The sequence below is a fragment of the Thunnus maccoyii genome, chromosome 15 (assembly GCF_910596095.1).
Source record: "Thunnus maccoyii chromosome 15, fThuMac1.1, whole genome shotgun sequence".
Taxonomy (NCBI): domain Eukaryota; kingdom Metazoa; phylum Chordata; class Actinopteri; order Scombriformes; family Scombridae; genus Thunnus; species Thunnus maccoyii.
In genome coordinates this window covers 19,302,277-19,318,361 of record NC_056547.1, presented here as the reverse complement: position 1 = coordinate 19,318,361, position 16,085 = coordinate 19,302,277, and the positions used below count along the sequence as shown (strand labels likewise).

The 16,085-nt window shown below is 37.8% G+C and overlaps 2 protein-coding genes across 2 annotated transcripts; both read left to right on the top strand.

Annotated features, from left to right (window-relative positions):
* The first annotated feature begins 5,965 nt into the window (after positions 1-5,965).
* On the top strand, positions 5,966-8,876 carry LOC121913101 (progranulin-like). Its single transcript, XM_042435770.1, has 6 exons — positions 5,966-6,199; positions 6,525-6,668; positions 6,799-7,095; positions 7,296-7,469; positions 7,928-8,071; positions 8,388-8,876. Exons 2-6 carry the CDS (start codon positions 6,525-6,527, stop codon positions 8,514-8,516), a joined length of 888 nt encoding a protein of 295 aa, XP_042291704.1. The 5' UTR covers positions 5,966-6,199; the 3' UTR covers positions 8,517-8,876.
* A 432-nt stretch (positions 8,877-9,308) lies between these two features.
* LOC121912619 (zinc finger protein 333-like) lies at positions 9,309-15,584 on the top strand. The gene is made up of 7 exons (XM_042434853.1): positions 9,309-9,579; positions 11,444-11,542; positions 11,857-12,009; positions 12,700-12,825; positions 12,980-13,012; positions 14,146-14,304; positions 14,389-15,584. The coding sequence occupies exons 1-7, from the start codon at positions 9,390-9,392 to the stop codon at positions 15,123-15,125; spliced, it is 1,497 nt and encodes a 498-aa protein (XP_042290787.1). The 5' UTR covers positions 9,309-9,389; the 3' UTR covers positions 15,126-15,584.
* Positions 15,585-16,085: the final 501 nt, after the last annotated feature.

The following is a 16,085-nucleotide window of genomic DNA, read 5'->3' as shown; positions in this document are numbered from 1 at the left end:
AGTGAAGAAGTATAGAGACTTAATTCAGAGTTACAGAAAGTGCTTCACTGCAGTTATTGCCTCAAAAGGCTGTGCTACAAATATTAAGTTAAGGGTACCAGTATTTTTCGCCAGGCCATTTTCATTTGTTTTATTATTGTAAATAATATGTTGTAAATCAAAAGCAAAGTTTCAGTCATATTCAATGTGAAATACAGAATGATGGATAGCATATACTTCTGTCAAATTGATACAGAGATTTTTTTTTTTTTAAAGGTGGAAGGGTACCAATATTTTCAGCCACATCTATATATGATGTTTTAAGTTTACTACAAGACTGTTTTGTATTTAGTTGAAGGTGTAGCTGCATCTGGCAAACAATAAGCAATACAGTAGATGGGCTCAAATACTCAAATTGTACAAATATTTACAAGCATTCGAGTTCTGATTCCTCCAGCAGCTCCTCCTCAGAATCTGAAGACGAGGTAAGTCACTACAGACTTAAATAGTAAAATTTATTTCCAAATTACTAAACATAAAAAACATTTTGTGTTAAGTCTAAAAATGGATTCCAGGGTTTTAATAAAGATCAGTGGGATGTTGTTGATAGTTGGAGTACATTGGTTGACAATTAACAACTGGTCAGAAATAATTGGACTCTATGCAGCTCAAACTGATGGATTTCAAAACGGTTTTGATCTGTAATCCTGAAAAAAAAAACTCCTTAATTTGTTTTACATATAGTGCAGCATTACACAATTTGACTGCATTTCTATTTGTGTGTGCAGGATGAAAAGAAGAGTGTGAAGAAAAAGCAGACAATAAAGAAGTCATCAAAGCACCACTGGCTCCCCCTGCAGTAAGTCTAAGCATAGTGCCACCCCAAGCGCTCATTCAATAATTCCTGTCATAATCACGACCAGACATATCACCAAACAAACTTATGGTGTGAATTTTAATAATCTCTATGCGCACATAAACCACCATCTACTAATCAAACCCTTAAGAGAACTTTGCCAGTGACCCTGAATATGGCACTTTTGAATATTAGATCGGGATATTTATTATTAATCACCTGATTTTAGATAATAATATTGATTGCATGTTTAATACGGATGGACCAGCTGCTCTTATTGAAACCTCACCACCAAACTACAATTTTTCATACTCCTCCAGGAAAGGTTAAAAAAGATGGGAGTAGAGCAACCATCCTCTCTGCGTCACTTGGTTTTAAAGATATTACATTTGATAAATACACATTTTTTGAATATCACTCCATTATTTTTAACAGCCGTCCTGTACTGTGTATCATAGTTCACAGGCCACCCAAACGATGCTCTTCCTTTGTTTTCGATTTTTCAGAAGTACTCTCAATAATCCACACCAATTATGAATTGTTATTTTACGTCATTTTAACTTCCATGTGGACAATCAATCAGACTCTTTTACCTTGGAACCTTTTAAATTTGCTGAATTGTGTGACTTTTATCCAACATGTTACTCAGCCTACTCATAAGAGAGGCCACACTTTAGACCTTGTAATAACACACGGCCTACCTGCCAATATGTCTTCAGTTGTGGATGTAGGCATCTCTGATCATTTCTGTCTTTTTTACTGTCAGTGGTTTTCTACAACAGTATATTCCAGAATGAACCATCTTATTGCTGAAGTGGCTGATTGATTGATTGATTGAAATTATTTATTAACAATATAAAGGATATACAGCATATATAAATAAATGAATCATGTATGCACAGCCTCAACCAGGAGGCATCATATCTTAAACACAATAAAGCTCAAGAGCTTATTTCCATTGTGGTCCTTTGGGTGTAGCTGTGTGTTTGACTGTTAATGTTTAAGTGAGTATATGAGCACAATTAGTATAAGTTAATGCGTGTGAGTGTGCACGTGTGTTCATGTGTGTATGTTTGTGGGAGGTGGAGGGACGGCAGAGAGAAGGCAGCAGTACAATATGTATTCAGTACAGTGTATCCTACCAATTCAATAATTAATTAAAATGATTGAATTATTGAAACAGATGAAATAGTTATATGTAGGACCAGCTGCTACTCAGCCAGCTCTTTAGGGCGGACTTCAAGTTTCCAATAGAACTAATTGACTTAAGTCTTGCAGGTAACACATTCCACATAACTGCTACTTTATATAAAAACAAGTCCTTTCCCACACAGCTTTTAAATCTGCATGGCACAAAATCAGTGGAGCTCCCTCTAGTGGGATAACTGTGGACATCGCTGACCTGAGAAAAATAATTACTGAGATATTGTGGTACCACATGATTGACAATCCTGTGAACAATACATATTTTGATATATGATCTCTCCTCTACTCTGAGCCACTTGAGGCTAATAAAATGATCAGGGAGAAGATATGTGTTCTCTTTTTCAGTATACTTTATTGGAAACAGGCTCTAGTAGTAAAAATGTGTTATCAAACAATATTGCCATAAAATTACTTATAAACTATTCAATCTGAATGTTCTTGTTTTATTTTCCGAGAAGAAGAAGAAAATTTACTCTCATTCAGTAAGTTATCAGCAGAAACTTTTTCATGTGATCAATTAGACTGACCTTGTCAATATTCCCACAAATATGAGATGCAGTTAAATATAAAGTTGCTGTAAGCTGTTAGCTGTGCTGTGTTTATGCAGGTCAAGTTGAGTCAAACAGTTTTAAGTTCAGGTGTTGTAAAGCATTCATAAATGTGCTGTAAATCTTGTGTTTCTCAGGACTAAAAGAGCCGTCATCTGCTGAGTCTGAGAGAGAAGAGGTAGAAAGCAGAAATCACTCAGTAGAACGTCCCTCCCATAAATAGACTTGATCATTAATCCATCACCTGCTTTCTCTGTCTTTGTTCCTCTTTTACTTCTTTGTTCCTATTTAACTTCTTTGTTCCTCTTTTATTTAAAATTTAGAGGGCAGGAAATTAAGTATCACAGCAAGTATTTTTTACTGCTGACATCAAAATGTACTGACACTATTTTTTTAGTCTTTCTTTAGTGTATCATATCAGCCCTTTCTGGTTGACCTTTAGTCAATCAAGCATGTTGAATTAGTTGTAAGAAAGCTCTGTCAGCAAATCAGTGAGTTGTACTGCAGTATGTCCTTATGTTTTGCTTCTTCCTTTTTGTCTACAAGCAAATGACCACAGGCTGACCATGCCTGTGGAAAGAAAAGAAAAGCAAAATTTTACACTTTATCATCTATATTCTCAAATTGTAGCCAGCCAACATGAATCTACTAGTGAAACGCTGAACATCTCCAGTCGCACTTTAAACACTGCAGGTGCACGAAAAAACCTTAAGTGAACAGAGAAATCTTCCCACAGCAACTTCTAGTAAATTTGACATGTTAACCAGCTTTGAGAAAACAATTTATTCCAGAAATTGGTTCATTTGGTTTGGTGTAGAATCTGTTGTAAACACAAGAGCTGTTGCAGTTAAAGATTCTTGTAGAAAGTCTATTATTGTGCAACAGTGTTGTTACATGAAATGGGTTTTTAGGAGTGGGTGTAGCTCAAGACTTCCCTCTTTCCATGGTTTAATTTTGACTTTTCCCTCCCATAGGCTGAAGCAAAGAAGAAGAGAAGTAGCGAGGAAAAGGAGAAAATCACAGTAAGCATTTTTCTTAAACGACAGTCAAACTGTGCACAAAGCAAATTTCAGTTTATTCATTTCAATTCAAAATGTATTTGTATAGAGGTGTTCAGTCTAATAAAAAACCTTATATGCACATATCTTTTGTTTTTTATCATCATGCTTTTTGTAGATAATTGTTGTTTGAGTTACACTCAACGACAGGACTGAAGTGAATTCCACGTCTTTTGTTTTCTTTCCCCCTCATCTCATAGATTTCAGTGTGACTGGCACTCACTGTCACCTTCAGTATGCTGGCCCTCTAGGAGTTCCTCTCTCTGCTTCATACCTGACATCTTGCATTTCTAGTTGCTGGATGAGGCTGTTATGCTAGTGCCTGTGTGATGCATGTAGACCAGATGACCTGATGTCTCGCCAGCCTCATATTGAAGTTGGACTTGTGATAAGAAATGTGAGCTATACAGTCAACATTTATACAAGGGATAATTGTTCAGTTCGATGAATTGTTACACAGCAGTGTAAATGTATAATCAATGGGAATTCATTAATAAAGTATTGTTTTAACCTTTATTGTGTTAACTTGGGTACCAACTTTTACTGTGTGCTGTTTTTTTTCCATTATTCTGGGGAAACAAAGCAGATATTCATATGACCCAATTACCACTGGATAACGGTCAGGTTTTTTTTTTTTACCTTTTTGCAGACACCTATGGCGGCTCTAACAGAGGTTGATGGCAGCGCCCTTGAGGCTGGAGTCATTCGCTGTGGTTTGTATTTACTGTTTGTTATCTTGCCCACTTCTTATATCAAGCCATCGTTCTGTGCAGTCTTATCTAAAACTTATGTTCAGCCGCTGTAACAAACACAATAGCTATTAAGCTAACCTCATATGCCACTAAGGGTGTTACTGAGCCAAACAATAATAACGTTATTATTTTATGGCCTCTTTAGTAGAGAGTTACAGACTCAGTTGCCTCATGCAGTTGACCTCAACCAACAGTCAGGAAACACCAGCCCACCAGAATATCATGTGCTTCCTCGTAGCTGTAATGACTGAAGTGTTGTGAAAGGCTTCACATGTGAGAATTATGTGTCACCCTGCTCTGCTCCACTCCGCTCTATGAAGCACTTCAACTCAATTTTATGGAATTAAAACAGCCAAAACTTTGGATTCATTCTCACCAATCTTGTTTATGGTCACATCAGACAGCTCTTTTCAGTGAAAAAGGTTTAAAAACCCACTGTACACTTATTGTGCAATGATTTGGTAATGGTTTATCTCAACCAATTACTCTTTTTGATATTTTGATCATCTCCCTCTTGCCTCCCAAAAATAGAGGAGGAGCAACCTCCTCTGCCTCTATGGACGAGCCTCCTCTGGTACACTACCTGTCCAGCAGCAAACAGCAGACAGATAAAGTTAGAGACTAGCTAGTGAAGCACTTATCAGCTAAATATTTCCTTCAGGAGATGGTGTAGTGCAAGACAGAGCTAATATGTGCCATGTAGCCAAAAAACAAACAAACAAACAAAAAAAACAGTTACCGCAGGTTTAACTTTGATTGCTGCTTAATTGGTCATGAATATTTAATATTATAGAGAAATACATAGCATTAGAAACCAGATTTAAGGGGCTTAAAAAGGCATAGAAGACTAGTTAACTAATATATAAATACATATATATTAATAATTACATATTTAGATAATAACCAGAGGGTAAATGGTTTTTACCTTTTCTGCCGACACCTATGGCAGCTCTAACAAAGGATGGCGCCCTTGAGGCTGGAGTCATTCGCTGTGATTTGCACTAGCTATTAAGCTAACCCCATATGCCACTTGAGCTATTGCAATTAGTTTCAATAGTTTCACAATGTACAATCTATCATTAAACTGCTGTATATCACACTAAAGGTGTAACTGGGCCAAAAAATAATAACATGAGATTATTTTATAGCCTCTTCAGTAGTTGAGGATTACAGACCCAGTTGCCTTGTGCAGTTGATCTCAACCAGTTCATAACCAGCCAACCTACCAGAATATCACGTTTCCTCATAGCTGTTATGACTAACGTGTTTTTGACTTAAGAGGGAACTTATAATCTTGATGATACTTTAATGTCTAGTGTAAAACACAGATACATTTTAAACTATGCTAATCAGAAGTTCAGTTTTGAAATATGCTTTAGTTGGTTTTATGGTTTAAAAGTCATATTAGCATAACATTTGAAACTTTCGCCCTACTAATGTCTTTCTAAATAGACAATATTCCTGAATGAAACTTTAGCAGTAAGTCTTGTGATTTAAACAATGTAATGATATCAAAGGTTAATGTGAGCTTGTAAACTGTTTCATGTTTAACCTGTGTGTGTTTATGCAGCATCATACAATGATTACCCAACCCTGGCTGACTAGGGTTGTTCCTCCAGAAGCCCCTTACTGTCCTAATCTGACAGTCACAGGACATGGGTGTCATATAAAGTCGAGCATCCAGTTTGTTTAGTGGGAGGGCCAAACCTACCATATAAAGAGAGGCGGTGTCTGTTGTTCAGTACGGGGGAGGTGTGAGACGTATGTCAGGAAGCTGTTGAATCACTTCACAGACAGAAGGTAAGCAAAAATCTATGAATCCTTATCAAAACCTTGGTGTAACTGCCACCAGTATGGTGTTTTATAAACAGTCACAGCTTTTTATTTATTATGACTATACAGTGAGGTTATATGTTTGAAAAGTACAACTTTAATTTATGCTGAATTGAAACTGAAAGTTACCAGCAACACCTCAACGAAATGACAGTAAAAGTTTCAGATGTAGTTTAAGTCACAACTTGACTGAGGAACTGAAAAGAATGTGCAGTTGTTGTTCTAAAACTGCTCACAATGTATCACATTTAGCTGAATCAAATAAACTTCATGTCAATTTTCTCTTGTCCAGATGTTGAGGATCACTGTATGGCTGTTGGTGGGAGTGTGCGGGTTTGCATCTTGCAACAACATATGCCCTGACGGGAACATCTGCCCTGATCTCTCCACCTGCTGTATGACTAGAGATGGATATCGCTGCTGTCCATATCCCAAAGTAAGTCAGACATGTTCATACACTGCATAACTTGACCTGTACTTGTGTAGACTTGACATATTGGTCCAGAAAAGTGTTGTCAGTATTTCATTGATATTCTCTGCGTGTCTGTATTCATGTGCGTCTCCAGGCTGTGTGCTGCTCCGACTTGGAGCACTGCTGCCCCTCAGGGTTTCAGTGTAACCTGGGTACCCAGATGTGTGAGAAAGTAAACCAGCCATGGATGAACATACCCATGGTGAAGAAGGAAGCTGCAGAGAAACCAAGCACCCTTCTTATACCCGTCTCTCCCCTTCAGGAGCTCAAAAACAACCTAGACCAAAAAAAGAGTTCAATTGTCCACTGTGACAACTACCATGCCTGTCCTGATGGCACCACCTGCTGCAGACACCCAGGAGGTGTCTGGTTCTGTTGCCCCATCTCTCCTGTGAGTTGACCCAGTAAATACTCTGCGATAAGACACATGACAGTAATGTCATATTTTTAATTCTCTATTTTCATGGCATCAATTCAAAGCTTGTAACTCAAATGTTTCACTTGCAATCACATTCATAATTCAGTGTTGTCATCTTGAAGAGTGTTAATGCTCTTTTGAATTGATTGTTGTGTAAAATGTCTGCCTTGTAGGGCAAGTGTTGTCTGGATGGCTACCACTGTTGTCCATATGGCTTTGACTGTGACCTTACCTACACGCACTGTGTGAGGCAAGGCCTGAGATATCCTTTCACCCCTAAACAAGCTCTGTCTTCAGTTCCTGCCACTCTCATTTCAACCTCAGAGGACAAAGACAACCTGCAGGAGGTAGGACATATCACACTGTATGTATGTCACTACTTTATCTGAATGACAATCCATTTGGATAAAGTTAGAGGCCCTGAAAACGTAATTTCTCAATCAGCTTCTTATTATGTATTGGGGCCTTACATGATCACACAGTCTTCTCCCAAAGAGTGAGGCGCTTATCAGCTAAATATTTCCTTCAGGAGTTGGTGTAGTGCAAAAGAGAGCTAATAGGTGCCATGTGGCCAAAAAAACCCACCAACAACAAAAAGTTACTGCAGATTTTGATTGTTGCTTAATTAGTCATGAATATTTAATGTTGTATAGAAATACATAGCATTAGAAACCAGGTTTTTAGGGGCTTAAAAAAGGCATAGAGGACTAGTTAATTAATATATAAATACATATATATATTAATAATTACATATTTAGACAGTGACTAGAGGGTAATGGTCAGTTTGTTTTTACCTTTTGTGCAGACACCTATGGCAGCTCTAACAGAGGCTAATGGCGGCACCCTTGAGGTTGGAGTCATTCGCTGTGATTTGAAGTTCTACTGCTCAGCGGGGACAACTTGCTGCAAGAGAGCGAAAGGCCAGTGGAGCTGCTGTCCCTACCCACTGGTACGGATTGTGCATTTTTGCAATTATTTTAGATTAGGTGTGAAAATGTGTGTAAAGATATCATAAAGGAAAGGCATACTGATTGTTTACTAAAAGTGCTTAGAGGAAACAGGAATATAGAGGGTTTCAAGCAGAGAAATATTAAATGATCAACATCTTTTAACATTGTGTTTATTCACCACATTATAAACATGACAAACTGATTTGAATTTCATTGCACTGACCATAAACTTAGATGCTCATAAATCTTCACCTTTACTGCAGTGATTTAGGAGGCATTATGTTGTTCTAACGGCAGGATTGGTACTGATTTCAGGGCCAGTGTTGTGCAGATGGACTGCACTGCTGTGAATATGGATATACCTGTGACCCCTCCTCCATGAATTGCAGACAATGGTACTCTCAGATCCCCTCAGGAACACAAGAAGATGCCAAAACAGACTGAGAGCATGTTGTTAATGTTTTTGCACCATGAGTGCTGTGTCATCATTTTGGTACAGTTCAAATCTAACCATGTATTACAACTTCAGTAGAGAAAATGAACACAAACTGATCAGATCACAAACTGATTATTGTTTACAACCTCATATGATTTCTCTTATCCATTGTGAATTTCATTTTTGATGATTGGTAATGTATATCTGGTTATCACAAGGGATGGTATGTCAACATTCATTTTCAGTATCATTTTTTTCTTTTTTTGGAAATAGCCAAATCATGGCTAACTTTATTCCAGCATCAAATCGTTTCATGATATTGCAAATAAACTGATTTTTTTTAAAAAATAAAAAATATGGAAATGTGAGTGAAATATTCTCCATCTGTTTTGCTGTCTCATGCCACCTGAACTTGATGTGTCACTAGGCCATAGACCACTCACCTGACTTTCCAATAATTTGATTAGTTATTATATTTGGATATTATGACAGATTTAGTGGTGTAGTGGAATCATAGCTCAGCTTCTAGTGAGCCTGCTGCTCTCCATTGAACTGTGATCTTCATCAAGAGGCTCATACTTTTTAGGAAAATACGAAAATTCCATTTTAATTCCGCCTTATTTTTTCCCACCTGTATTCGGCGAAGACCCGCCCTACTCTGCCTCTGATTGGCTATTACTCGTTGCCTTCGTTTGGTTCGATTGGTTAGATTTATGCATGAGGAGTAAGATGATTGGGTATCAGGGCCAGAGCCAATCAGAGGCAGAGTAAGGCGGGCCTTCGCAGTATGTTGGTGGGAAAAAAAATAACGCCGACTGGTACATTTCCAGTGGTTCCCATGTATATCGTTCCGGGTCAAGGCGTTTACTAATGGTGTACATATGAACCAAATGGAAGAACTAAAACTATTCGTCTCCGAGCGGCTCAAAGCTGCTGCTTCTGAAATATTTGGCGCTATTGAGAAAACAGTAACGGACTACGAGGAGCGGGCTTGCCGTTTGAAGGAAGACAACGACCGCCACCGTTCTCTTCTGGACATTATCCTCAAAACCAAGTTACCACAGACAGAAGGTTGGTCCGTCCGATAAATCTGCCTGCCAACACAGATGTTAACCGAGTCACTGGTGCTCGAAGAAATGTTGTTGTTGCTTCTAAAATCGATAACGGTTCAAACAGTGTGCCGCCACAAAGCTAACGTTAACATTATTGTAATCTTGTCAAGCCTTTTCTTACATTGGTGCATATTGTTGAGTGGAATTACAGATTTATAAAGATTTCCCGACAACACTGAAGACACTAAGAGAATGCTATTATCTTCTCAGAGTGTTATTGTTATTAAGAAAACCAGCCAAGTAAAACTAACGTTAACCTAGCTTAATTGCAGGTGTAGAGAAGTCACCAAACGTTATATGTTTATCAATGAGGGAGTGGATCTCTATATAAAAACCTATTACATTAGTGTTAAACGCTAGGTTTTAATTCTCTAGCTTGTGTATAGTACACGGCTCAAACAAATTAGGTATAATCATTTGCAGTTGATATGATAACGTTGCAGTAAGTTTTGATTGTTCAGGTGCAAGTGGCAACTAAGCTGCTAGTTATGCCTGTTGCACATTTAACACGGGATGTAATAATTTTGGCACTTCACTACAGCCTCTATTCTATTTGAATGAAAAACAAAACTACACACAACATAAACAATATACCAATAAAGCACAACAACTACAACAACATGTAATTGGAAACTGAAGCAAAACAGAAGGTATGCAGGCATATTGTAGGCAAATAAAACATTTCTTTCATTTTGCCTTGGCATCTATTTGATTCCATTCAAAATATATGGTCAAATAGGAATTGTGAGCTTGATACCCGAGGAGGTTTAGTGAAGCCAAAGCTGCAGACGGATGTCTCGACAGATATATAATATATATCTTTTTTTTTTTAAGTTGCTTTTTTAAAGTTTCTCCGCCAGCAAATGCACTAACTACTGTATGGCAATTGCCAGCATAGCACAACTACATGACAGTGACATAATAGTGGCTGTCAGGGTCACTGTGCACCTATTAAATGGATATTTGACAATGAAAAGACAATATGGACTAATGGCATAGTTTCTGATCAATATTATGCCTGCTGCCAGACTTGATTGATATATAAAACATGTCATTGAGTAAAAGGTCTCACTCGTCAATAGGCCTTTTTCACAGAAGACATTTTGACATGTAACAGTAGGAAAATCACAGATGTAGCCTAAATAATAAACTTAATGATGACTGCATTACATTTAGCTGCTTCAGTTTCAAGGTCGTAGTTTTATGCATGCTGGCTCACTGTCACACTGTTATGGTTTACTGGGATGCTTGAATAGAACTGAGCCATCGTTAAAGTTATTAATAACAGCTGTGGTTTTTGGACTATGAGAACTTAAAACGAATGCTGTGAAAAAGTCCTTTTGGCATGCTTAAAATGTGTTATATCACTCATTTTCATCAACATGAATGTTTTGAATGCCTGTTTTTCTCTGCATCAAAAAGGAAAACAGTTGCTACCCTATGTTACAAGCAGTGTTTGTAAGCAAATGCTCACACTCTGGCAGCTGCTAGCGTGACATGCCACCCAAAAGTGTGTTACAGAGGTGGCAGCTGCCAGCAGCAGTCCATATCAAACTGACATGCCATGACCATGACAGTGGCTTCATGTTATGGTCACTGTTCACTAGCTCTTAAATGTCAGAACCAACTGGCCATTGTTCCTCTTGTTTTCTGAGACACCATCATCTTTGCTCAGAAGGAGGAAAAATGTCACAAGAAAATGGCAAATGTTTGGAATGTAGCTGATCTACTTTTGTTGTTGTTTTGGTTCTTTTTTATTATTCCTCTCAATACATTCATCTTTAGATCCAACCTGCTTTGTGTTCTACTCTTTTTTTCTGCAGCAAGCCAGGCAACCAAAAGTACCCCTGCTCCTGCAGGACCAGGTGCATCAGATTCATATCCTACCCCCAGGGCCAGAGAAACCTCCAGCCAGCCCAATGGTAGGAATTTAGTCTAACCCTTCTGTAGAATCAATTCATTAAGTTCTTCTGTGAAACTCAACAAAATGTTATTAATTTGTGGGAAAACCCTGTTATTTAGAATAAAGATCTTGAAGTCATCTCTCCTCCAACATGGACACCAATAACCATTATTAGTCACTCCAATGTAAAAAGATAAGTCAGTCATTGCAGTGGAAAAACATATTACTGTTGACTGTGATGTGTTAATCGATCAGTGTTGAAGTGAACTCTAGTAATTCTGTTAAATGTCATACGGTGTAAAGTCACTAAATTAGATCTTCCTTTTTTTTCAGACTTGCAGTGTGTCTTCACCTCACGCACTGACTTTTTCAAGTTTGCATCCGATGGCAACTGTCCCTACTGCATCAAGGGAATTCAGGCCTCAGAGAAACATTTGATGAGAAGGCATTATCTATTCGCTGTTCATTTTACTGAGAGTGGCACTGGTAAGTTTTATTAGCAATCAAAATCAATCAAACATGAGCTTTTAAAGCACACAATCTGGAATTAAAATCCCATACCATCTCGGTTTGTTAACTTTCGTCATATTTAATTCTTACAATGGAAACTTTATAAATAATATGAGGGTAGTCTTTTATTGTGTCATTTTGGATACGGTAGCTGTCTTGCACATTTTAGTCCATTTACCCTAAACCACTTTACATCACTCCTACATTTTTCAAAACATACTATAGCTATTTAGATAGACAAATACATTTTTCTTCCAGGTGGAGATTGGTTCAGTTTATGTCACTAAAGCCAAAGTCTTCCAGGTTGTGTTTAAGTGCTTGTGTATACATTCTTTGTGTTTTTGGTTTAATTTTCGGGGAAAAAAAGGTAATGAAGGCATTGCTTTTCCCTCTAAAATCTCTGTCGTAGCCACACGGCCATGTACATTTTTTCAAAATCAACAACTGATTTAGTAATTAACAATTAAAAGGTTGATGTACTAATGGCACAGTTGATAGGACGTTAAGTATGATAGATTACCTTAATCTAGCTACATTGTTTAAGTATGCAAGCTGATTTCCACAACATGGAAATGTACTAAAATATGCTAAAACAATGTTCTTGTAAGCGTCCAGCCATTTAAGGTTTTTGCTCGTAGTTAGTCGGCTACGTTTTTTTCTTTTCAGAAAAATTTGTTGTACCGTGTATGTGCAAAGACAGGATCAAAGGCAGAAGTCACTGGCACTGCCCGTACTGCACAAAGATCATATTTCGGAAATGTAACTTTGAGGTGCACCTATCCAAGCAGCATGGTAAGTACAGTGTCTTGGCATCCTCATAACTTTGCATTTTACTATTCCTTGTTTTGTTTTTGTTTGTTTTCAAAAGCACCTTTTCAGATCTGTTCTGTTTTAGTGCCTCCACTAATATTTTTTTTCACTGACTAGTGTGTGTTTTACTTTACAGGTTATGCAATACTGCAGCAAGGCCACGATCCAGGTTAGTTTACCATATGTCTAATGCTCCTCAGTTGTCCATGAATGGTGTCATTTTAACACTGTTACAGAACTGATAGTTAATATTTATCGCATAGGTTACATCTTCTCTGGTGCGTGGAACCCATCTGCTCCTTTTGAAAAATATGGTTAGTTTTCAGTGAAGATCTGTAAAAACCAAAAACAGTGTGCTGTGTTAATAGGCAGCATGGGTGGTACAGCCACATATTTGCATTTACTAAGCCTGATAAGTAGTTTGATGGAGTATTGACTGAAAGAAACATAGATATTTGGCAGTCTGTCACTTAAATGCACAATATGTAATTTCAGCGGCTAGGGGTCTCTCAAAAAATCAGTGTTTCTCCGACGATGTACGGCGACCACCGGACGTCTGGTACAGGCTGTTAGCCGAGCTGCTGCTAACACTTGTTCGGTTTATTTCTCTTATAACGTAAGATCCAGACGTTCGGCTGGTTTCTCCCGGGAGCCGAATTATCCGCAGAGGTCTCATCCTCTCCAAAAACAAACGTATACGCAGATTAAAATCGTTAAAAATACTAATTAAAGCTGTTTCACCTAAAAAATCAATATTTCTCCAGTGATGTTTGGTGACCACCGGACTTCCTGGAGGGGCTGTTAGCTGAGCTGCTGCTAACGTTTGCCCAGTTTATTTATCTGATAACTTAAGATCCAGATCCTTCTTCTTGCTAAAAGATAAAGTTAAAAGCGACCTAAATTTATCATGAAAATGTGGCTTAAAACTGAATAAAAGTCAATTTATAACAGTTTCTGTGGAACAACTACAATGCTGATGTATTATCTTGTATGTGTGTAAGTTACGCTTTGGTAGACGCCATTGTAGAGGACAAACACAGCGCTGTATGCATCTTGTGTGTGTTTACTCTTTGATAGAGGAGGTATGACGGCATTGACAGGCGACCAAATGAAACGGTCCGTTACTTTGATTAAATTACAAATTTCTTTGGATTTGAAAATTGTTGGAAACATTTGGGATAATCTAAGTGCACAACTCAACAAAATATATAACATAGGCCTAGTTGTTTTTAGACATTTTAATGTGGAATAATTACATATTATACCTTTTAATAAAACACAGTGAACCACTCTTCCCCTTAGAGATGGATCAACCCTCCATCTCTGTCTTTGAGGAGGAGGTCCCCTTGAGTCCTGAACCCTGGTGTCAGCAAGAGCTCAGCAGTCTGAACCAGGAGCACCAACAGGCCTCACTGCTGCTTCAAGTTAAAGAAGAACAGGAACAAGAAATGCGGAGACAAGGTCTGATTAAAGAGCATTCTATGCAGCATGTTTAAAAAGTTGTCATGCAAACAACTAAATATTTTTTTCCCTTTTTATCATCAGCGAGTCATCAGGAGGTGCAGTACACAGATCCTCTACCGAGCAAAGGCGAGCAGATACAAAAAGGTAACAGTCAAATAGGAGAACAACATCTGGAGGCAGATCATGGCCAAGACTCTGCACTCAACATCATCTGTGTGGACAGTTTTATCCAAGATCTCAGTGAAATCAACAGCGGGGAAAGCAGAAAGAGACATTCTCTTCCTAATTCTTCAACCAAGACTCTTGAAACTCAGCCTGATAACGGGGTTACTGAAATACGGGAGCCAGCTCGAGAATCTCTGCACATCACTGCAGGCGGTGCTGTTGCTGAGAACGGAAGAAGCAGCAAGATTGAGGAGTGCAAGAAGAACAACGCAGGTTTAAAGGCACTCGATTCAAACCGGAAAAAAAAATGTTTTAAAAGATCTTTACCTTCCGTGAGTTTAAATATACAGAAATCAACAAAGTTATCTGTCAGTCAGAATCACACAGGAGCTTATTGTTGTAAAGCATGCGGAAAGACTTTCCATTACATGTACACACTTCGAGCACATGCCCAAACACACACGGGGGATAAAATCCATATTTGTGGAATTTGTGGAAAACACTTAGAGGACACAAAGAGTTTAGTCCAACACCTACAGAACCACACAAAGAGAAACAAATGCGGTATATGCGGCAAGCAATTTTCTAATAATTCCCGTCTGAAGCGGCATAGGAGATTTCACAGACCAAAGGGTCTAAATGTCGTGTCATAAGCTTAAAAACCACAGATGGGCCAAATCTGACAGACGTCATAAAAGCATCAAAACCTGCCATGAATATTGGAATGTGATTGACTACAGTAAATCCACTTGATGGGAGATACCAGGGCAGTGGAGAACAAATGGGACAAATAACTTGTATGTTGTTGTTTATTGTTTGTTATCATTGCGTTCATATAATGAATTGTTTCAGTATTGTGGCTCATGATACAATTTTGTAGACTTTCAACAGTTTTTTTTATTTTTTTTAGGTCAGATTACTTTCTTAAACAGTGATAAACTGTTTTATATGTGCCTTACTAACACCTTATTTCAATGTAAATAATTGATTAACTCAGTTTTAGATTTGAAGTATTTTCTTTTTGTTACAAACATATAAACAGCCTTGACCACTGTTATATTTTGTTTCTTCCTCTTCCAAATAAAAGTGCAATACTTGAGTAAATACCATAACAGGAAGCCAAGCAGTGAAACTTCACAATTCCTCTATTTTTGTTCAGTTTTATTCATGTATTTTTAAATGTTGTGTCAATTATATCATCTTACCGCACAGCTAAGGCTATTCACATATTTTGCGGTAGTGGTGGTGCTATATCACATGTCAAAGTGAGTCCACATATCCCCAAAATCAGTTTTTGAGAATAATATTCTCATATTACTCTATATAATAATACCATGAGCTGAGATTTAGCTATGCTCTGGACATGTTAATGTTAAGTCTATTACAGGCTCTAAGCTAATTCTGTCTTCAAGATTAAATCTTATGACCAAAGATGCCTCTCTTAATAATATCCAGAAACATTTTGGTGTTGGGCTAAAATTACTTGACCTTTCAGAGTTTGTATTGAAAGCATCATCAGTACCATTATAAACACAGAAAATATATCTCGTTACACTGAGCTTTCCCATGACAATTAATAGTGTCAAGTGTCACAAAAATGTTTTTTTCCTCTA

Coding starts and splice junctions, on each gene's coding strand:
- LOC121912619 (XM_042434853.1), top strand. CDS start 9,390: ATGAACCAAATGGAAGAACTAAAACTATTCGTCTCCGAGCGGCTCAAA. Junction 12,010..12,699: donor TTTTACTGAGAGTGGCACTG/GTAAGTTTTATT, acceptor TTTTCTTTTCAG/AAAAATTTGTTGTACCGTGT. Junction 12,826..12,979: donor GCACCTATCCAAGCAGCATG/GTAAGTACAGTG, acceptor TTTACTTTACAG/GTTATGCAATACTGCAGCAA.
- LOC121913101 (XM_042435770.1), top strand. CDS start 6,525: ATGTTGAGGATCACTGTATGGCTGTTGGTGGGAGTGTGCGGGTTTGCA. Junction 6,669..6,798: donor GCTGCTGTCCATATCCCAAA/GTAAGTCAGACA, acceptor GTGCGTCTCCAG/GCTGTGTGCTGCTCCGACTT. Junction 8,072..8,387: donor GCTGCTGTCCCTACCCACTG/GTACGGATTGTG, acceptor TACTGATTTCAG/GGCCAGTGTTGTGCAGATGG.